Source organism: Bubalus kerabau, chromosome 6, assembly GCF_029407905.1.
Source record: "Bubalus kerabau isolate K-KA32 ecotype Philippines breed swamp buffalo chromosome 6, PCC_UOA_SB_1v2, whole genome shotgun sequence".
Lineage (NCBI taxonomy): Eukaryota > Metazoa > Chordata > Mammalia > Artiodactyla > Bovidae > Bubalus > Bubalus kerabau.
Window position 1 is genome coordinate 15,182,504 of NC_073629.1, and position 22,924 is coordinate 15,205,427.

At 49.2% G+C, this 22,924-nt stretch overlaps 1 protein-coding gene across 2 annotated transcripts; it reads right to left on the reverse strand.

The window, feature by feature from the left end:
- Nucleotides 1–986: 986 nt before the first annotated feature.
- On the reverse strand, nucleotides 987–22,813 carry PMF1 (polyamine modulated factor 1). 2 transcript variants are annotated; one of them, XM_055583991.1, is made up of 5 exons: nucleotides 22,633–22,813; nucleotides 6,011–6,116; nucleotides 4,850–4,950; nucleotides 3,196–3,330; nucleotides 987–1,493 (listed from the first exon to the last, which is right to left on the reverse strand). In XM_055583991.1, exons 1-5 carry the CDS (start codon nucleotides 22,791–22,793, stop codon nucleotides 1,454–1,456), a joined length of 543 nt encoding a protein of 180 aa, XP_055439966.1. In that variant the 5' UTR covers nucleotides 22,794–22,813; the 3' UTR covers nucleotides 987–1,453. The 2 variants fall into 2 exon arrangements, with proteins under 2 accessions (XP_055439966.1, XP_055439965.1); XM_055583990.1 differs by having other exon boundaries at nucleotides 3,196–3,391.
- Nucleotides 22,814–22,924: the final 111 nt, after the last annotated feature.

A 22,924-nucleotide genomic window follows, 5' to 3' on the forward strand; every position in this document is an offset into this window, starting at 1 on the left:
CCAACACGGTGGGGCCGGGCCTGAGGTTAAGGACAGCCCTGCGGTCTGCCACCGGCCAGGTGGGCCCCAAGCTGAAGACCTCCTTCCCCGTGCTCCTCACAGGTGGGGACGCAGGGTCTGCGTGGGGCAGGAAGATGGAGAGCACCCCTGGGCTCCTGACCACCCCATCCTCTTCCTGCCCTCACAGCCTCTTCAGTGCCAACCCTGGGGACCTGTCCTCCAAGGGACAGAATATCCAGCTGGAAAACCCGAGAGCTGCTTCTGCCTCAGCTCAGGCTGGAGAAGAGGGGTGTGCTCACCCACCCCTGCTCACCGGGTGGAGGCCTGGCAGACACAGCACTGCCCGCCCAACCCCACCTGTGGCTGGGTGTTTGGATACCTCCAGAAGAGAGGAGCCACTGGGCTCAACTTAGGGGGTGGCGTCTGTGAAGAGGGGCCACGTTGACATCTCCCAAGTGTCCCTGGTGCTCCCAGACAGACCACCCAGGTCTCTGTCCACAGTGAGGATGGAGCTCTCGCCCATACCCCTCTCTCCCTCCAGTCTGGAGGAGGCACCCATCCCACCTTTGGCCAAGTCTCTCCTGATGCCCTGTGGCCCTGGCTGGGGAAGAGGGGGCATGACGAGCCAGAGGACAAAGTCCCAGCCCTCTGGAGGGCCCACCAATGCAACCACCAAGGAGGCCCACCACAGAGCCTCTCTCAGAAGCAACCCAAGGGAAAGAGAACAGTGGGCTGGCTTGGACAGAGTGACACCCTGCGGAGGCTTGTCCTGGCCTCAGGGAACCCAAGGGTCCTGGTTTCGGTGACAAGGGGTTTCCCAGCCCTTCTGTACATGATGATCAAACACAGCCCCCACCCGCCCTCCCCAAGACCTCTTGCAGCCCTGCAACCAAGACCTCGATGGGAGCCAGGACTCCGGTCCAGGGCGGAATCTTGGCCTTGGAGAGTCCGGGGAGAGGCCCAGGCGGAAGCAGCACCCTCACAGATTACAGTGTAGTGGAGGAGGTTTATTTGCAGATGTGGGGAGAGCATGGCAAGGGCCCCTGGGGCTGGCCAGCAAGGGGGCAATCAGGAGACTGGAGACAGATTCCCCGAGCCAGGTCCGAGGGCGGGCTCAGGAACTGGCGGTGTGTGTCAGGGGGGTAGGGTGGCGGGTTGGCCCAAACCTATACGAGAGGAAGCATGGGGCCTGCCTCCCACGGCAGGAGCTGGCCAAGAGTCCTCAAGTTAGGAGAAAACAGGGAAGAATCTGAACGTCGTGTGTGTTTCTGACCCCAAGGAGCCCCAAAGTACAACAGCAATGGAGAGACCTCCTTCTCCAGCAGATTCCATCACTGCTGAGGGACTGTTCTCACACGCAGTTCACTCAGGCCCAGCATCCTGGACCACAGGCCCTTGACCTTGACTGCCCTCTGCTCCTGGGTCTGGCCCTCTCCTCCTCACTCAGGCTCCTTTAGTACGGCCAACAGCTCCTTCTGTTCTCTGTGTAGAGCCTGACATCAATGAGAGAGAACAGACAGATTGGGAGATGAGAAAACCCAAACCCCTTTCCTCCACTGTCCTTGACTCCAGGCCTGAGTTTCTACCAGGATGATATGGAAGGTGTCTGTAACTCATGTCATGGGCCCAGCAGAGCATGTTAGGAAATCCACTCCACTCAGCAGGTGTTTATGGCAGGTTGGGTGGCAGGCTTGGGGCTCCACCTAGGCTGGGCCTCCACAGAGAAGAGCTGACCTTCAGAAAGGTCCCTTAAGTGTCCCCCTGAGCCTCTGACCTAGTGGAGATTGCTAGCAGAGACGCTTTCTTAAATGGACTTTCAGCTGGGCTAATGGTTTAGTTGCTAAGCTGTATCCAACTCTTTTCGACCCCATGGATGGTAGCCTGCCAGGCTTTTCTGTCCATAGGGATCTCCAGGCAAGACTACAGGAGTGGGTTGCTATTTCCTTCTCCAGGGGATCTGCCCAACCAGGGATCAAACCCACATCTCCTGCTCTGCAGGCGAAGCTTTACCACTGAGCCACTGGGGAAGCCCTTCAGCTGGACTAGACATGGAAATTGTGATAAAAGGGGCTCTTTGGGCTCACACAGGATGCAGTGCTGAGCACACCTGACCCACTTCAGACAATGGCTAGGATCTGCACCTGTGGGGGAGAGGTACGGCTCTAAGAGCAGGGTGCGTCCTTCCCCTGAGAACAGAAGCACCAAATGTCACAGTGGGCAGGGCTCTGGGGATCACTGTTTGGCCACTTTGGAAGCCAGAGCCCAGTCAGGGAAGTGACCTCTGGCCTCACAGTGATGGAGCGGCAATGTCAGAGCAGCCTGAGGACCCAGCAAGGCAGCCCTAAGAGCACCCGAGGCACAACTCTGAGCCATGGAACCCGCCCCAGGAGACAGGACCAGGCTGAGGGCCTCGGCTACCCGTCCTGGGCCCTGCCATGCAGACCTGGGCCACTACACAACACGATGCTGCACGACAGTACACCCCCAGGGCCGGAGGCTGAGGAGTGAAGACAAGAGGACGCAGAGCAGGACACAGCCTTTCTCCCGCCGCCGCCCCTCTGAGGCTCGGCACCTTGCTGAGGCTGGGGCACGGCCTTCAGGTTCCCCTGACTGGTCTTGGGAGAAGACCAGGGAACCCAAGAGTCATGGATCTGGGGACCTATCCTGCTCAGGATCAGGAGGGTTTGCCCCAGGAAGGGAGCTGTCAAGTGGCCACAATAGACATCAGCTGGACATCTGAATGGTGGACAGAACCCAACGGAGGCTGGGTTCAAGCCCCACTAGAAGCCCTCTTTGGGAACCGTGCTTTGAGCCAGCAAGGAAACCCACCTCATCACTCTAGCCACACTTGCTGTCTGTGTCACCCAGCCTATCACCCCTTCCCTTTGTTTACCAACCTGGCCCCAAGTGACTTGGGGCCACTTTCAGAAATAGAGTTCACCCTCAAGGACATGCTTTTTATACAGGGAGGCTATGTTGTAGGTATGCTGACACTCTAGAAGTTGTTCTAAAGTACACATTTTAAAGGTACCGGGCAGTGGCCACGTGGAGTTGAGCCGCCATGGCTATGGAGTGCTGACCTGACCGCGACAGGGAGAAGCCGCCCCTGGGCACGCCACTTGCTCTCTCTCGGCCCATTTTCTCCTCAGCTGCCACAGGGGACGGCGGGCCTGAGGGCCGGGCTGGGGCGCTCACCTGCCAGGCCTGCTGCCGGGCCTGGGCCTGCAGCTGCAGCTCCTCCAGCTGCCTGCGCCCAGCCAGGACGGCGTCCGCCAGCTGCCTGTTCTCGGCCTCCTGCCTCTGCACACGACGCTGCAGGGCATCCCGCTGCTGCAGCAAGTAGGGCGCCATGGCGCTGCGCAGGTCCTTCTCCGGGATCCCACTGGGGCGCCTGCAGGGGGCGCAGGGGTGGGGACAGGGAGGAGGAGGTGGTGGGGTGAGGCCTCTCCTCCAAGCCCAGGTGGCACGCCCACCTTCCGCTGAGCTGAGCTGGCTCTCGAGGCCTCTCCTGTGGTCCCTCACTCCCAAACCCAATCGCATGGCTCCTGCTCCTGAAGGGAACGCAGACCCGTCCCTCAGCTTCTGCTCCCAGGAACCCACCTCTCCCCTTTTCACCAGTCTGCACCCTAGCCTTCCTCCTTTCATCCACATACGCTCTCCCCAGCTCTACCCCTCCAGGGCTGGAGGCGACTTTCCTCTGTGCTTGTGACCATGTGACCATGCGCCTTGCTGGGGCGTCCCCACTGTCAGACTGTAAGCTGGTGAGATGGGCGCAAGGTGGCGGCCCAAGAGCAGGCCCAGACCCCAAGAGGCCATGGCTGGCTAACGTGGGAAGATAAGGAAAGACAGATCTGAGAAGGCAAGATTATAGGGGGTTCTGAGTGCCCAGAGTGAGGAGATGGGTCAGTTCTGATGGGCAGGGGCATAGAAGCCACCGTAGGTTCTTTAAAAATACTTTGTCAGTTATAAAAGGTAATTCTCTTCAGTTATAAAGATCATAAAGCATTAAATTGAAAAGCACAAAAAAGGTTTTCCCTCCTCCTGACCTAGGTGTCTGCTCAGGCAGGGAGTGGAGGCAGGAGCTCCGGCCACTGTGATTTCGGTGGCCTCAGCTCTGCACTCCCGTCCCCAGGGCCCCCGCTCCGTCCTGCCCAGGACAGCCAGGCAGCGGGTCTGCCCCCGGAATGACAGCTCCCGGACAGCAGGTCTTTCCTGTCTTAGTCACTGGCGAACCCCTGGCATGAAGAACAGTTCTGGGCGTAGAGTAAGTGCTCCTAAAATATTTGTTGAATGAACAAATGAATAAAAACCAGATGCTTGGGCCAGACTAAACGACCTAAGAGTCCAAACGTCTCTATTCCGCCTCATCCCACTCCCTCTGTTTACCCTCTCTCCCACAGGCCACGTGGGTCCTGAAACGAGATGCCTGGGAAGATATCTCTCATCCCAGTCACCTCAGCCCCCAGGATAACACGCGTTTGCCTCCAGCTCTCCTTCCCCAGAGGGGCTACGCATTTGTCTCTCTGTGCTGGGGCACTGTTCGGTGTTGGCCCTCTCCACCTGTCCCTGTCACAGGGTCCTCTCAAGGGCCGTGAGCCCACAGTCTCATGCACGTGGTTCCACCAGAAAAGCTCCTTCAAAATGCTGAAATGCTGGGACTTCCCGGGTGGGCCAGTGGAGGCCCGGGTTCCATCCTAGGTCACAAAAGTAGATCGATCCCACATGCCGCGCAACTAAGATCCAGCACAGCCAAATAAAAAAAAATTTTTTTTTTTTTAAGATGCTGAAATGCTGCCTCTTTCCCTATGAGCCTGCCTGTGGCCAGGGAAGCAGGCAACGCCCTTCTCACCAGGCTGGCTCCTTGCGGTCTTTGCTTTCTTCCACAATCGCGTCCAATGCAATCAGGACAGCTTCCAGGTTTCCCTCAGCTTTGATTTCAGAGATTTCCTCCTGGAGGGAAAACAGGAAGGAGCTATAATGATACTAGACAATTCCATATGCTGAACTACTAACGGCACTTAGTAGAATTCTGGCTGATTTAAATTCTGTCTTCATACAAGCAGTCCAACTTTCCTACATGTGACTTTTATAAGTAAGGAAGTACAATACAGAAAACACTTTTTAAAAGAGTCTGCATGGGCTTCCCTGGTGGTCCAGTGGTTAAGAATCCGCCTGACAATGCAAGGGACACCGGTTCAGTCCGTGGTCCAGGAAGATCCCACGTGCCACAGGGCAACTAAGCCTGTGCACTACAAGCATCGAGCCTGTACTCTGGAGCCCATGAGCTGCAACCTCAAAGCCTGTGTGCCACAGAGCCCGTGCTCTGCCACAAGAGAAGCCAGTGCAGCGAGAAGCCCGAGCATCGCAGCTAGAGAGTAGCTCCCACTCCCCACAACTGGAGAAAGCCCACAATCAGCAACAAAGATCCAGCACAGTTAAAAAAAAAAATTTTTTTTAAAGAGCCTGCAGCAATACGCCCCTCCTGCCCATCATCTCTGAAGGCTGCAGCCCCTGCAGTTACCCCCACGCCCGAGCGCCCCCAGCTGACAGCACACACACGTTCTGATGCTTAACGAGGCCCATCCTGGAGGGTGCCAGCATGGAACTGAGACTCCCCAGGGAGAGTTACTGGAACCCTGTCCTTTCCTGTGCCCCCTCCAGCATGCAGTTCCCGTGAATTCAACCATTTGCTAAACGCCTCCTCTGCCAGGCTTTGCAGCAGGTGCTGGAGAAACACAGGGAAGCAGAACCAGGCCTGCCCTCGCTGAGCTCCCAAGGTCGGGGGGACAGCAACTATAACCACCGTTACAGCACAGGACAGGAGGCACTGGAGACACCCACATCATTTGGAGGGAAGGGAAGGCGGCCACTGCAGCCCCTGGGCACAGGGGATAGTCCTGGGGACTGAGGGCAGACGGAGGCCGAGGGCAGGGTCCCTGCCTTCAGGGGGCTGACGACCTGGAAGACAGGACCCGAACCAAGAGTGCCTGCGGGGATTCTTGCCACTCACCTGGATAGAAGTCTGCAACTGAGTTACAAACTTGTCATAGATGCGCTGGGTCATCTCAGGCTGCAACTGGTAGAAGCGCTTGTAACAGTCAGTGAACCTCTGGAAGCTGGTGGGAGGGCAGAAGGCGCAGGTTGGGGATTCAGTCATCAGCTGGCGCCTGGGCAGCCCTGCCCCTCATCACAGGGCTCGAGGCCTTGTCTCCATGACTCTGGCTAATGGCCGTGGGGGCAGAGTCTCATCTGCAGCTCTGGTCACTGAGGATGGCTCAGCCCCTCCAGTCTTCCCACTCCCTCTCAGCAGAGGCCCGGCTGAGTTCAGGTGTCTCCCTCTGAAGGGTGGGTCACAATCGGGCCAGCCACAGTACTTAAACTCGACCTTACCAAGCACCAACTCACCAGGAGGGCTGATGAAGACTCAGACCACTGCCCCCGCCCCCATTCTGCACAAGCTCCCAGGCGATGCTGATGCTGCTGGCCTGCGCCCCTCACTTTGAGACTCTCTGGTCCTTCCAGTGCCCTTGCAGGGCTGCATTAGGACAGGGTATGTGGCCGCTGGGAGAGGCTTCCTTACTCCTAAAAAGAGCCACACAGGAAGAACTGATGCCCATTCTGCGGGACTTAACTATACCCAGGTGATGCTCCAGCCCCCAGCAACCACAGAGGCAGAGCAGGAAGAGGGAAAGAACCGGGTCTCAGAACGTCATCAAGCTGCTGGAAACATCAAGCTGGAGCCATCCTACCTCGGGGCTTCTTGTTAGTGAGGTAATGGATTTCTCTTATTGTTTGTGGCATTTAAAATCAGGGCTCTGTCACTGGCAGCTGACACACTCCTTGTAGCTGCAAAGGTCAAAGGGTGCCCAGTATACTCCCGATGGCTGGCTCCTCTTGGGCAAAGGAACTGAAATAACAAACGAACTCTCATGGCTGTTTCCTCTCCCCCCTCCACCAGCCTCTCTGCCTCTCTCTCAGGCCCTTCCCCTCCACAAGCGTTCACTTAGCATCTGCTATGTGCTGGGTGCTCCGGGTCAGTGAGGCTGGCACGGCCCTCCTGGTGCTTCCAGTGGAGGAAGAGATGGCAGGAAGTACAGAAACTCACAGGCGAACGTGGGGATGATTACTAGTGGAGAGTGCTTGGAGGGAAAAGGGCTGGGAGTTAGGGGCTCAGAGAGTGCACCATGGGGATCACCTTTAAGTGTGGGGGTGGTCAGTGAAAGCCTCTCTGATGAAGGAATGTCAAGGGACCTGCAAAGAGTGGCTGAGGAGGTGTCTGGAAACACACCCTGAGGCTTCACTATGGGCTCAGATATTCCCCAGCCGTCTGGGCCAGTAGGGGCTCTGGACAAACAGGGCGTTGGGCACCTGGAGCCCAGTGCACAGGCCCCGCCGCAGCCAGGGCGCCACTGCTGGGTCCTCCCTTTCTCATGGCTCTCTGGGCCTCCTGGCCCCGTTCCTGCCACCAAAACAGAGTCCTCTGAAATGGACGCAGAGAGTGGCGCAGTGGTGTGCTGCGGCCAGCGCACAGTGGTTGCAAGAGATAACCGTTAAATTTCCAGGAAATCTGTGAGGCAGTTGTTAAACACAGTAATTACTGAAAATTAAATTAGGTAAGACTATAATGAATTATACTAGAAACAAAGGTACTGGGGCTTTCCTGGCGGTCCAGTGGCTAAAACTCTGCGCTCCCAATGCAGGGGGTCCAGGTTTGGTCCCTGGTCAGGGAGACCCTGCATGCTGCAACTAAGATCCAGCACAGCCAAATACATGCATAAGTATTTTTTAAGAAAACCCACAAAGGTACTAACTGCTCAAAACACACGATGTCCAAGTCATTCTACACACTTTACTCTGCTCCGGAGGCCGACCCCATCCATGGTCTCCATCTGTGGACACACTGCTGCCCGCCCCTCCTCTACTGTATGCAGAGATGCTACGCTGCTAGGCTTATTTACACCCGGGAAGCTGGCAGACACCGCGAGCCAGGGCTTCATTTCTGGAGGGCTGGCTGTACACACCTACCAGCGTACCTCTGGCTACAGGCGACCGTCTCCCATCCTCTTGAGGCTACACATTTGCTATCCGTGCACTTTGGGGGAAAAACTAAGGTACCAAATACAAAGATGACAGACGTCCTTTCACCCTCGAGAGCCCCAGACATCCTGTTGTTTTGCCGCTGGCCCCACGAGCCACGCAGTCTGCGGCTACACAGAGAAATATGGAGGGACACACGATGCCTGAAAAAGCGCGGCTGGAATGGAAACCGGGTAATTGTGGCTTGAAATGGGTCTGGCTCAGAAATGGGAGATCCTGTTCCTCCTCCCAGCCCTCTCAGCCCAGGCTGGCAGCAGACAGGGCCCAGGGCAGGCTAGGATAATTCTGCTCACCAGTGCCGCTGGTCAACTCTTCTGGTGTCCCCTTCCTGGTCTGTGAGATCAGTGAAAGTGACGGACCCAGAAACACACACACTGATACAAACACACAACACGGGAAACATGCTCCAAGGACATGGAGGGAGAGCAGTCGGGCTGGAAGCGGGGAGGAAAGTGGTTTCTTTTCTTTTAGTTTCACTGAGATGTAATTGACATATGGCACCCTATAAGTTTAAAGGGCACAGCATAATGACTTGTATATACTGGTAAATGATTACCACGGTAAGTAAACATACACCATCTCAGAAACAAAAAGGACTTCCCTGGTGGATCAGATGATAAAGAATCCACCTGCAGTGCGGGAGACCTGGCTTCAGTCCCTGGGGTGGGAAGATCCCATGGAGGACGGTATGGCAAGCCACTCCAGTATTCTTGCCTGGAGCATCCGCATAGACAGAGGAGCCTGGTGGGCTACATACAGCCCATGGGGTCATAAAGAGTCGGACATGACGGAGCGACTAAGCATACACAGAGAAACAAAAAAGAACAAACAACTGGATTTTCCTTGTTATGAGAACTAGTAGAATCTGCTTTTTAAACAGCTTCCACACACACCACACAGCAGTGGTAACTGCAGTCACCAAGTTCTGTGGCATTCCTGGTGCTGACTTATCTTATGATTGGTAGCTTGTATCTTCAGACCACCTTCATGCAATTCCTTCTCCCCTCAGCCCCCAGGGATTCCTTTCTTGAGAGCCAGTGTAGACTTGGGAATACTGTGAATGCTCTTGTAAATTTCCTGAAAAAACACACTCACAGAGAAATAGGAAAAATGATGCATTTTAGAAAACATTCACGGCCACTCCCGCCAAGTGTCACCTTTTATCTTTTCACGTAAATTCTAATATCTCTGTGCACGGGGCTGCCATCCGCAATGGCGCTGGGATATCCAGGGTACCCAGACAGTGTTAGAATCACAGCAGCACGCAAGACAAGCTGAAGACCAGGTGAGTGCGACTGCGCTGAGGCCCGGGCTGCCCGGCCTCAGGCGTGCTCCATTCCCAGCCACCTCCCCTACCCCGGACCCTAGGGTACCAAGGCTTGGGCTGCTTGATCAGAGGCGCCCTCTCCACAGAGCGTCTCCATCGGCCTCTCTGCCAAGCCCTCCTGTGCCCTGTGCTGGAATGGTCTTCTGGCCTTGGCCTCCCGAGGGTACACAGGGGCCCTCCAGCTGTCTCTGCCGGGCAAGTGCACCAGCTCTAAGGCCTGCCTGTCCTTTTGCCTGGGTTCACATCCTGCCTCTGCCACTCATCAGCTGAGTGACCCTGGACAACTTCTCTACCTTTATAAGCATCGCTTTCTATCTCCATCAAACAGAGATAGTAACTACCCATAAGTCACAAAATTACTGTGAGGATTAAATGAGGTTACATATGTAAGCACTTAGTACAGTGTACAGGGAAATGCTCCACGTTAGCTAGAATTGTTATTACAATTTTCAAAGCAACAGTCCTCACCACCCCTGAAAAGTGTAGAACACAGCCAGTAACTGCATTTCCCAGGGCTGGGAAGTCTGAAGAAGGCAGGTGCTTAGTAAAGCATCTTGACTGCAACTGCATGTGCAGGAAGAACCCCCTGACCCCACTGCAAAGAAAAGGCTACACTGTGGTCCCCAAAAAACAGCCACATTTTTCACCAATGAAAGTATTTTCTTACTGGCGTATAACTGCTTTACAATGTTGTAACTTCCTGCTGTATAAGAAGTGAATCAGCTGTATGTACGCATATATCTGCTCCCTCAGACGTCCCTCCCAGCCCCGCCCCACCCCGCCACTCTAGGGCCTCACAGACCACCACGCCGAGCTCCCTGTATCACACTGCGAGTTCCCACTAGCTACCTGTTTTACACATGGCAGTGTGTTTATATCAAACCCCACCTCCCAATTCATGCCGCCCTCTCCTTCCCCCGCTCCGCCCACAGTCCACTCTCCATGTCTGTGTCTCTGCTCCTGCCTTGGAACTAGGTTTATCTGCACCATTTTTCTGGATTCCTCATACACACTGGCTATATATATAAAACACATATATCGTTAATATACGATATTTGTTTTTCTCTTTCTGACTTACTTCGTTCTGTGTAACAGATTCTAGGTCCATCGATACCTCTCCAAATGACCCAATTTCGTTTCTTTCTGTGACTGAGCCGTATTCCATTGTATTCATATACCACGTCTTCTTTATTCATTTCTCTGTCGATAGACCCTTAGGTTGCTTCCATGTCCTGGCTATTGTAAACAGTGCTGCAAGTAACTTTTAAAAACTGCATTTACTAAATTTCAAAACAGAGATGACTATACATTACCTGATTTTAACCTGTTTTTTCCTCTTATTATGCAATATCTGAGTCACCCTCACTGTTTTTGAACTCACCAAAAAAGCATGTCATTCACAGCACTAAAAATTAATCGCAGGGACTTCCCTTGTGGTCCAGTGGTTAAGATTCCACATCTCTCTGATGGGGGCCTGGGTTCTATCCCTGGTCAGGGAACTAGATCCTGCATGCTGCAATTAAAAAGATCCTGCATGCAGCAACTAAGACTCAGTGCTTCCAAATATAAAACAAAACCAAACCAAACAACCTCACTGTAAACTGGGTTTTCACATATGTTTAACTTAAAATATTTAAGGTCAAAATCAAGCTCTAGTGGCTAGTCAATCTGTCAGTTTACATACGCAGATAAATTGTGCAGGAATGGAAAGACAGAGGCATAGACAAGTAAACATGTGTACTGCTGCTGCTGCTGCTGCAGCTAAGTCGCTTCAGTCGTGTCCGACTCTGTGAGACCCCAGAGACGGCAGCCCACCAGGCTCCCCTGTCCCTGGGATTCTCCAGGCAAGAACACTGGAGTGGGTTGCCATTTCCTTCTCCAATGCATGAAAGTGAAAAGTGAAAGGGAAGTCGCTCAGTCGTGTCCAACTCTTAGCGACCCCATGGACTGCAGCCTTCCAGGCTCCTCCGTCCATGGGATGTTCCAGGCAAGAGTACTGGAGTGGGGTGCCACTGCCTTCTCATGTGTACTAGTGCTAAAGAAACCCGGTGCGCCCTCCTCCACGGTAACCAGCTTGCTGCCTGCCTGCCCGCCTGTTCCACAGACTGTCCACCAGAGGGCGGGTGAGAACTGGCGTTTTCGTTCAATAAAGGCATGGAGGGTGAAGACAGGGCAATACAAATATACAGAAGCTGGGGAGCACTGTGACAGAAACGCATGCTCTCCACTCTCCACCCGCCACCCGCCACCTGTACAGCCGCCCTGTTTTATTAAGAAATGTTTCTCTAAAATGAAAAAAAAAGAAAGAAAGAAAAGAGAAGAAACAAATATTTTGCTGCTTGGTCTTTCCCCCTTCCCCCTTTTCAGCCTCAGGACTGAGAAAGAAAAAGGGCAATAAAAACCAGAAGAGTTCCCTGATGAAAATAAGAGGTCAGTCAGCCGCATGTATATCCAGCTAGAACATCTGCTCACACCATACATAAAAATACACTCAAAATGGCTTAAAGACTTAGATATAAGACCTAACACCAAAAAATTCCTAATAAAGAACATAGGCGAAACATTCTCTGACACAAATCATACCAATGTTTTATTAGGTCAGTCTCCAAAGGCAACAGAAATAAAAGCAAAAATAAACAAATGGAACCTAATCCAACTTACAAGATTTCACACGGCAAAGGAAATCAGAAACAAAATGAAAAGACAACCTACGAAGTGGGAGAAAATATTTGCAATGATGTGACCAACCACAGGGTTCCCTGGAGGAAGAAACGTCCGAGAGCAGCAGGAGTCTTTGAGGGAAGGACAGAAGGCCCGGCAGCAGCGTGAAGATTAGAGTGCACGCACGCCTGGGGTGCAGATGCCGTGACGAGAAACACGCACGGGGCGCCACCTGAGCCAGGCACTGTTCTGAGCCCTCTACGTGAAGCAACTCACTTAGTCCTCATGGTAACTGAGGAAGGGTCTGCTCTCGCCATGCCCCTTTTTCAGATGCAGACGCTGAGGCAGAGAGGAGCCTGCCCAAGGTCACAGAGCTGGGACACGGTGGAGCCCTCAGCTCTGGGTCAGGCATCCTTGCCTCCACACAGTCTGCAGGCTGGTGGGTCAGACACACACAGTCTACAGCGTATCATGATAGGAAGAGCTGGAGGAGGGGGCTTTGGGCAGGGGTGGGGCAAGAGCAGATCTGTATGTTAGAAACCCCTCTGGCTGCTGGGAGGGGGACTAAGGAGGCACAGCTGAGGTGGCAGCCGACACAGTGGGGACAGGGTGAGGTGGGTGATCTGGAAACACACGAAGAGCAGACAATCAGCACGACGGGCTGAGGCCACACACCGCAGTCTGAGTCACACCCACACTTCAGAAACTAGCCGCTGCCAGCAGCACGCGTCATCTGCACATTCAAAGAGCGCGAGATATTTCTGAAGCACTTACTTAATCAGAATATTTTAAATATCAAACCACTCTTTTTCCTGTGAAGAACTGTTTCCTATGAACACCAACAGTCTCTGCCATTCGTTTAAAACTCAACCAGTTCACGTACACATGTGATTAGCTCTCCTTCCTTGGTCCCTGTCAGACACAGGCTTCAAGTCAGTTTCTACACATCACCCTCTGTAGCACGTGTTGGGCAGGAACGGCACCCGGACAGGCACTGGGCCAGTCTGGCACCTCAGACTCAAGAACTGTCAGTCACCGCTCACTCCCTCAGTGCCCCCGGGACGAACACCGCACGTGGCACCACTGCCGGGGGCCGTGGGGACCTGTGGCAGACTGGGCGTGCCCCCAATGGTGCCAACTTCTACCGGGGCCCCACCAACACCAACTCTAAGCAACTGTCTCTCTTGGCAGGTCCTGATTTGTAACAAAACACAGCAAACCTCATCTACTTGCTTTAGCTAAACAGGAAAACAGCTGTTTCTCAAGGTCCAGGAGGCTGTATGGACAAAATGAACCCTTCATTTTCAGAAGATAAGGGAGAGGTCGCATATGGTAAGCTCCAACGGGGCCACATTTCTATGTCCTGAAGCCTACGAGAGGACAGATTTGGACGTCTCTGCCTCAGCTGATCCAGTGAAAGGAAGACACCCTAACTGAAGACGGGTGTGGGTCTGTGAGATCTGACAGCCCAGTGAGGCCAATAATCTCCCAGTCACTCTGGAGTGTATCATATAATTTGCCCCTCTGGTCAAGCTAACATGGATGGAAAAATATGAGTTGTAGGGGAATTCAATCTGCAGTTTGAAATATCCCTTTGGATAACTGGCATGTGAATAGACCAGCTTTTACTCTGTAGAGATTCCTGTCCTCTGTATAAGTTCTTGGTCTTTGGGATTGAGGACTTTTAATGACTTGGGAGAGGGTCAAGCATTTGGATACATCTTAAAAGGCTGTATTCATACATGACATTTGTTGAGCCCTTTCTATGTGGAAGCCAGCCGTAAGTTCCTACTTAACTGAGAGAGGGGAAGGGCGTTCTAGCAATGAGAAAAAGCAAGTGGAAAGAGCGGGTGGCAAGGGTGGGGGACAGTAGCAGCTCTTAACGCCTAAGAATTCGTGTGCGTGTGTTTGCACACCAAGTGTGCCTTGCTGCACACCCACGGCCCTGACCATGGCTGGAGAGATGGGAAGGGCCAAGGGGTAATGGCCTTTACACTAAGCTAAGGAGCTGAGCAGTCCTGAGCCAACTGAACATTATAAGCAGAAGGACATGCTCAAATCTGAGCCATAGACTGGAGGGAGGGAGCAAGATTGAGGATGGAGGGCCATTTTGGAAGCTGGTGCAACAATTCTATGAGAGACAGTGAGGGCCTGGACTGAAGCATTTGCATGACGATGGAGAGGAGATTGAGGAGAGAGGCTGAAACCAACAGGGCATGGTGGCTGACTGGAAGCAAGGGGTCAATGAGGAATCCCAAATCTCTGGCCTAGAGAATGAGTAGATGGTGGTATTTTCAACCAATTTGGGGACCACAGAGGGAAGAGAAATCCTGTTTTGCTGAACGTGATGGTTCTGTGTGATACCAAGTAGAGATTTCTAGTAGTAGACTGTTAAAGATAGAGGCCTGAAGCTCGGGAGAAAGATGTGGCTTGAGAATCCTCACTTATTCCAAAGCTATTTACTGAATGTTTACTATGTGCCAGGCACCATAATAAGCAATGAGCAGAGAGTGATGAATAAGACAGATAAGATCCTGTCCTCAAGGATCTTACGTTTCATGTGGGGAAGACAGACCACAAACAAACAACAGAGCAACATACTATGGTAAGTCTTTACAAAGGAATGAAATAAGGTGTTGTGATAAAAAATAACCAGGGGAGAAAGGTGGCTTTAGAGAAGATCAAGAAAACCATTTCTGGCAGAGCAAACATCAAGTGCAAACAGCCTAAGGCAGGAAAGCTCTTGACACTCTAGGGAATGAGAAGGTTAGGATGACCAAGTATAGCTGCAGAGGGGAACAAGAGGCAGGCAGGGGCTAGAACACGCGGGGCCTTGAAAGCCACAGTAAGGAGCGATGAACAGCCACTGAAGGGCTTTCAGCACAGCAAGATACCAGATGGGCTGTGACCTGCACACGTGCAGGTGAAGCAGGAGAAGGGCGATGCTCGCACATTTAAGGGACAAGTGGACGAAGAAGAGCCCGAGAAGGAGCAGCCAGTGCGGTAAAGGACAGAGAATGGTGTTGGAAGCCAAGGGAGAAATTTCAAGGACAGAGAAGTGGTTAATAGTGTCAAATGCTACAAGGAGAGCAAGTACATTAAAGATGAAAAAAAATCCAAAGTATTTAACAACAAAGAGTTATTATTGACCTTGAAAGGAAGGTTTTAGGAGAATGGTGTCAAACTCCCCTAAGCGGAGGGAAAAAACTGGAGATGGAGAACTAGAAGCTGGGAATGCAGAGACCCAAGGTCACAGCCTGGGATGTGAAGGGAAGGACACTGACGGGGAGGGAGCTAGGAGGATGCAAGACCAGGCATCTCAGCCAAGTTTACAGGCGTCTGAACCCCTGCCTGGTGTCTCTATTCTCTGTGGACCCGGTGTTGAGGCCGTTTTCAGTGAGCGTGTAGAGGTAGCAGGGGAAGGGCCTGGGGGACAGGGTAAACATTTTAAATATTAATACTTCTGTGGAGAAGGGGAAGAGAGCTGACTGGAGACATGAGGATAATGGGCTCTCTGAGTGCCCAGATGAATCCCAAGAACATGGCTGTGTGGAAGCACCATTTTCCACCATGGGTGAGACTCTACAGCTGCTCAGAGGTTGAGTGCAGGGGCAGAGGAGTGCAGGCAGGACCCTGAAGGTGGGTTTCACAGCTGGTGGGTTAGGAGGATGAGGGGGCAAAGGAGCTGAGATACACAAGTGTGGCTGCCTTGCATCTCCAACTGAACCTATCCAAACAGAGGTCTTGATCTCCAACCCCGGACTCATTTCTCTCCCCCAACTCACGGGGGAGTGTTTCTTCCTCATCTCAGTAGATGGGAAAGCTGCACTCAACCACCATCATGAAGAGGCAGCATCCTCCTGGAGGTCCCCTCCCCCTCACCTTTCCTTCCAATCCAATCCGATTCTCTCTCTTATCAGCTCATATCCACCCACCCCTCTCATCTACACCATCTCTTATCTGGACCCTTTCAGCCCCTACCATGCAGTTAGCATCCCAGGCACAGGACCGTGACCTGACAAGTAGGGCAGACAAGATGGTTTAGACTTAAAAATAATGGGAACGGCTTCAAAAATAAAAGCTCAACACTGACCTAATAAGTGTCATCTTAGAGTAATAAAAAATATAACACATCACCTAGTCAACTACAATTTTAATATGACTAGATAAAAATTATATTTAATATGGGATACAGATACTTCTCCCCATGACATAACCTAATTTTTAAACTTACCGTTATAGCATGATCATTTTTTCCATAAGTCAGTATTATTCAAAATGGAATTTTAAATAACTCCATAGTCATGTGGCATAGGAGATCTTAGTTCCCCGACCAGAGATCAAACCTGCACACCCCGGGCAGTGGAAGCATGGAGTCTTAACCACTGGACTGCCCTCGATAGGATTTTACTAGATAGTTATTATACCTACGTAACCACCATCCTTCAAATGTTGAACATTTTTGGTGGTGTTCAACTGTTTTCTACTGAACATGCTGCATAGATATTTTTTGTACTTTTTATTTTATGATGTAAATTTTTTGACAATTTTATTTTGAAATAGTAATAGATTAGAGGAAGCTGCAAAGAAATGTACTCTCCCCAATGTTAACATCTTACACACCGCAGTACGATATCAAAACCAAGAAGCTGACACTGGTACAATCCACAGAACTCATTCAGATTTCAACAGTTATACGTGCATTTGTTTCTATTTGTGTATCTTTACCACATGTGTAACCTTGCATAACCACCGCCTCAGTCAAGACACTCAATGCTTTTTAAATATATTTGTCATGATATGGGTTGAGGTCGCAAAAAGAAAAAAAGAAAAAAAAATCAGAGTCTAGAAGCCTAGAAGGACCTTAAGGTAATCCTACCAACAATCCATTAATATCCTGCACAGCAGTCAGAGTACCTTTAAAAGATCAATCACTGTATCAGAGCATTACAAATAAATAGATTTTTAAGCCCGTGGAGAGCCATCTCCTAAATACACACACACACACAAGGATCAGTCATGCCTTAAAAACATCGATGACTTTCCATTTCTCTTAGAATAAACTCCCTTGCATCTAACAAAAAATAATAACCCCTATATATAATGTAACAAAGACAGACAATGGGAAAAAAGAGATATAAACAGTTGTGATGAGATTTTTTTCTTTTTTTAACTTTTTAATGTATTTTAAAATTTTATTTATTTTTTAACTGAAGGATAATTGCTTTACAGAATTTTGTTGTTTTGTGATGAGAGATTTTTAAAATGAAATGAATGGCTCAATCAAGACCATTTTTAAAATGAGCATATTCTCTCTCTACACACGCGCGCGCGCATGCCTTTGGCCACATCTTGAGGCCTGTGGGATCTTAGTTCCTAGACCAGAAATCAAAGAACCTACGCCTCACGCAGTGGAAGTGGAGTCCTAACCACGAGACCACCAGGGAATAACTAAAATACTTTAATAGGAAAATTTAGAAGCTCAAACTAATAAATAAAATAAAATTCTAAACCCAGGAAACACAAACTGTATACTCTTTTCAAGTATACATGGAACATTCACAAAAATTGCCCATAGACTTAGCCATAAAGAGTCAGAATGTCAAAAATTCCCACAAAATCAGCATCACACAAACTGTTATTTCACCACAAGATGATAAAATTGGAAATTACAACAAAAGGATAACTCTTTAAGAATTACATGTCTGGGAGCCAAATAACATACTACTAAATAATCACTGGGTTACAGAGGAAATGATAAGGAAAATTACAAAGTACATAAAATTAAATGACAATGTCTATATGTAAAAAAATGAAATTGGATCTCTTTCTCATACCATACAAAAACTACCTCAAAATGGGTCAAAGACCAAAATGTCAGAGCTAAAAATATAAAAGTCATAGAAGAAAATATACATATAAATCTTTATGACCTTGAATTACACAATGGTTTCTTCAGTTCAGTTCAATTCAGTTGTTCAGTCGTGTCCGACTCTTTGTGACCCCATGAACCGCAGCACGCCAGGCCTCCCTGTCCATCACCAACTCCCGGAGTCTACCCAAACCCATGTCCACGAGTCGGTGATGCCATCCAGCCATCTCATCCTCTGTCGTCCCCTTCTCCTGCTCTCAATCCCTCCCAGCACCAGAGTCTTTTCCAATGAGTCAGCTCTTCGCATGAGGTGGCCAAAGTATTGGAGTTTCAGCTTCAGCATCAGTCCTTCCAATGAACACCCAGGACTGATCTCCTTTAGGATAGACTGGTTGGACCTCCTTGCAGTCCAAGGGATGCTCAAGAATCTTCTCCAACACCACAGTTCAAAAGCATCAATTCTTTGGCGCTCAACTTTCTTTATAGTCCAACTCTCACATTCATACATGACCACTGGAAAAACCAGAGCCTTGACTGGACAGACCTTTGTTGACAAAGTAATGTCTCTGCTTTTTAATATGCCGTCTAGGTTGGTCGTAACTTTCCTTCCAAGGAGTAAGTGTCTTTTAATTTCATGGCTGCAATCACCATCTGCAGTGATTTTGAAGCCCCCAAAAATAAATCAGCCACTGTTTCCACTGTTTCCCCATCTATTTCACATGAAGTGATGGGACCGGATGCCATAATCTTAGTTTTCTGAATGTTGAGCTTTAAGCCAACTTTTTCACTCTCCTCTCTCACTTTCATCAAGAGGCTCTTTAGTTCTTCACTTTCTGCCATAAGGGTGGTGTCATCTGCATATCTGAGGTTATTGATATTTCTCCCGGCAATCTTGATTCCAGCTTGTGCTTCCTCTAGCCCAGCATTTCTCATGGTGCACTCTGGATATAAGTTAAATAAACAGGGCGACAGTATACAGCCTTGACGTACTCCTTTCCCAATTTGGAACCAGTCTATTGTTCCATGTCCAGTTCTAACTGTTGATTCCAAGAGCTTATAAACATTGATCTAACTAAATCCAACTATATATTTTAAATACATCATATTCAAGATTTATTCCAAGAATGCAAAGACAGTTTAACTTCCCTAAAATCTACCAATGTAGATCATAACATTAACAAACTGAAGAAAAATGACAAGATCTTCCTAACTAAGGAAGAAAACATCTGATAAAGTTCAACACCTAATCATGATCTTCTTAATAATTCTCAGAAAACTAGAATGAGACAGGGACTTCCTTAATTTGCCAGAAATATGTACCAAAAACTGGAGAACCCATATGCACTGGCACAAAGACAGGCAAATAGATCAGTGAAACAGGAGAGAGACCCAGGGGCACAAAATGCCGAGGGACTTGCCATGTGATAAAAGATGAATGAACTGCTTAGTTGGCAATGACTGGGAACACTAAAAAAAAAGTAAGAGTAACTGAAACTACCATTTTACACCTGTGATCAGACAGATCACAGACTGAAAGAGTAAAATGATAAAACAGCCAATAGAAGAAAACACTGCATATCATCTTTGTGATCTGGGTGTGGGTACAGCCTCTATAAGCAAGATATCATAAGCACAGGCCATAAGATTAAACACAGGACTTACATGAAAATTGAGGGTTTTAAAATACAAATTGATTAGGTGATACCTAACAATTTATTAGGACTGTTCGAGGGATGTGGAGTTAGTGCAAAGGCTGAGTAGAGTCATGAGTATCCACATAGCTTGGGAGAAGGCCCCCCTGGGATGACTACATTTCTCTTTCTGCCTCATTTTCCTGGGGTAAAGTGTAAATGATTAAAATCTGCAATTTTAATTTAATTAAGGATTTCTGTTACTCAAAGGACATGATAGACAAAGCTAACATCTCACAGAGATAGCTATTTCCTCTTCAGTCTAAAACTGACAAAATGATTGATATCTAGACCATACTGGGAACTCCAGCAAATCAACAAGATAAAAAACCCAATTCTAAAAAAGTAAAAAAAAAAAAAAAATTACAGGAAATAAGTAGGCAGTTCACAGAAAAAGAAGTCAAATGACTAATGAGGTATACAAGGAATTGCCCACAGCTTATGAGGAATTAGAAATGTGCAAATTAAAATAATAATGAAATACCCTTTTCACACCTTCAAAATGGCAAACAGAATGGTGGGTATAGGAACAGCTTTTCCGGAAAGCAATCCGACAAAACATAGGTAGGTGTAAACCCTTGGATCCAGTGATTTCAGTCCACTGTACACCTCAGAGAAATTCTAGCACTAGTCTGTGAGGGGAGGTACCCTGGCATAATCTGTGGAGGAGGGAGTTGGAAGCAATCAAGAGTTCATGATTGGGAATGCGCAAGTGCTGGACGTGTATCATGAAATGATAAATAGCACTGAGAAGCTATGAACCACATGCATTTACAGTATATGGTTATATCTTAAAATCAAAAATCTGTTGATTGAAAAAGACATGAGCACGATTATGATTCATGTAAATTTAAAACCTATATTTACAGACAAAACAACACACTTCACAAGGGCGCAAACTTACTCAAATGTCAGGTCCTTGCACTTACACTAACCCAGACCCATCCCTATTGCTCTCTATTCCTTTTTGCTGATTTATTTTTCTTTATGGCACAAGAAAGTCTATTCCATGAGAGCAAGGACCTTCCCATCTTCATCACTGCGGTATTTCCAGTTCCTAATACACAGCCTGAGACACTAGAGATATCCAGTAAATATCTGCACATGAATACATGAAAAAAATGGAGGACACACAGCAAGTAGAGAACAGGGCCTATGGGGAGGGGAGAGGAGGGCAAGAATGAGCAAGAGAAAGCCAATTAATCGATCAATAATAGAGCTTGCCTGGACATACAATGATGGTGTGTCATGAATGGTCCATAAACATGATTATGAATTATTTACCAAATGTATTACTATGGAAACTGTGCCCTGCTGGATAAGCCGATCACCTGCCTATCTAGCCTCCTCTTATTGTACTCTCATTCTGCTACTTCCTAGAATGCCCTGACCATTTCAAGGCCTTTGCACAAGCTGTTCCTCCTTCCCACAAGCTTTTCCTCTAGTTCGTCAGAAGGCTGGTTCCCTCTCATTCTTCAAGTTTCAGATCAACGCCACTTTCTCAGAGTGGAATCCCTATCTTATCTAGTGTCTTCCTTTCCCCCAAGTTGCCTCTTCATTACCTTACCAAGCTCTGTGATAATTTTGCTTACTTCATGTCTCTACATATTGAAGGCAAGCTCCAAGACAGGGACCTTGTCTACTTTATTGTATCCCCAGCACTTGACACAGTGTCTGGCACAGGCACTTAAATATTTGCTAGGTGAATCAATGAGTGATGAGATGGATCCTAAGGTCTTGGTAGGAAACAAAGTCCCAAAACTAGGAAGAAAATCAGAAGAAGATCAGAATCTTGATGAGGTCAAAGAACAGAGGTAGTGGGAACATAGAGGGTGGATGGAGAACAGGCTGTGGTCAAACCCCTGAAGGTCCTGATAACAGTGTTTCAGCACTAATGTTCTGGGGTATGGGACCATGGACAAAACTCGTCCTTTAAAGTGTCCAATACTGTCGTGACAGGCTGGGACCTGGGCCCCTTTGCTGCAATGCTTGCACCTGGGCAAAAGTCTCCTCAAACAGCAGAATACAAAGAAACTATAAGGAACTAAAACTAACCACATACACGCACAGTTAATGGCAAGTTATGAATAAGATACAAAATGACCAAAAATTCCAACTGTTACTTCTGAGCTGTTGGAAGTAAAAGCTGGGTACTGCACATGATCCCGGCACACAGCACCACTAAAGGGGTAGGCAGAACACTTAAGCCTCCTCTCCAAGCTGGACCAATGGATCCACCCCTGTCCTCTCCGCATTTAAGGGACCAGCTGCCTCTCCCACAGGAAAACCAGCAAGGACTCCTACAACTTTTTTTTCAAGCCCTCCTGCTGCACCACAAGTCTCAATAAAGGCTTGCCTGAATTTCTCCTCTTACCAATTTCTATTGTTTGAAGTGTTCAATAACCCACGTCAGTAACATTGTTACAATACTGTTCATAGACAGAAGACCGGAAGCGTTTCTTTCTATTGTAAGACATTCAGTCCTCACACCCACCCAGTGAAGAACGTATTACTATTTTCATAATAAATTCTATGATTCTAATGCTTTCTACGTGGCCGGCACTGTTCTAAAACCCTTACGACTATTTACTCATTTAAATCTCGGAAAGACCCTATGAGAAAGGTACTATTGTTGCTATTTTATTCACGCTGAACAGAAGCACAGAGCAGTTAAATCTTTTTCATTTTAAGTTGGGCCATGATTTGAACCCTAAATCTAATTCGAAAGCCTGTAACGTTCCTTCCAACCACCTATAATCAACACCAGGTTTACTGGAAAAAGGAGTAGCTAGAAGTTAGGTCTGCTCCACTGTACCTGTGTTAGCAAAAAACCAGTGACCCCCCACCACCCCCAACATCCACGTGACTCAGCTCTTTGCCCCCACCCACCCATCACGAGCCGTCCTGATCTCGCGAGGTTTAGATTCCAGTGGGACTACAATCTACAACGAGATTTACACTCGGCCTCACTTCCTCTACCTTACCTCCCGGCAGCGACCAACTTCTGGAGGAAAGTGTCCACCATGGTGTCGAAAAGCTTCACCCTCGAAACGATAGTGCCGGGGCACGCAGGTTCCTGAGACAATTCCTCGGGCCCTTTTTCTTCACAGCCGCTGCCTACGTTGACGCTGCTCGCTTCAGCCATGTTGAAATAGAACCGCCAAAACCGACTGACCCGGCCGCCCCGCCCACCGAAGCCCCCGATTGGCCGCTCCCGACCGTTGGGCGCCTCCGATTGGAAGCAGCAAATGTCTATCACCCAGCCGTGGGGAGGGG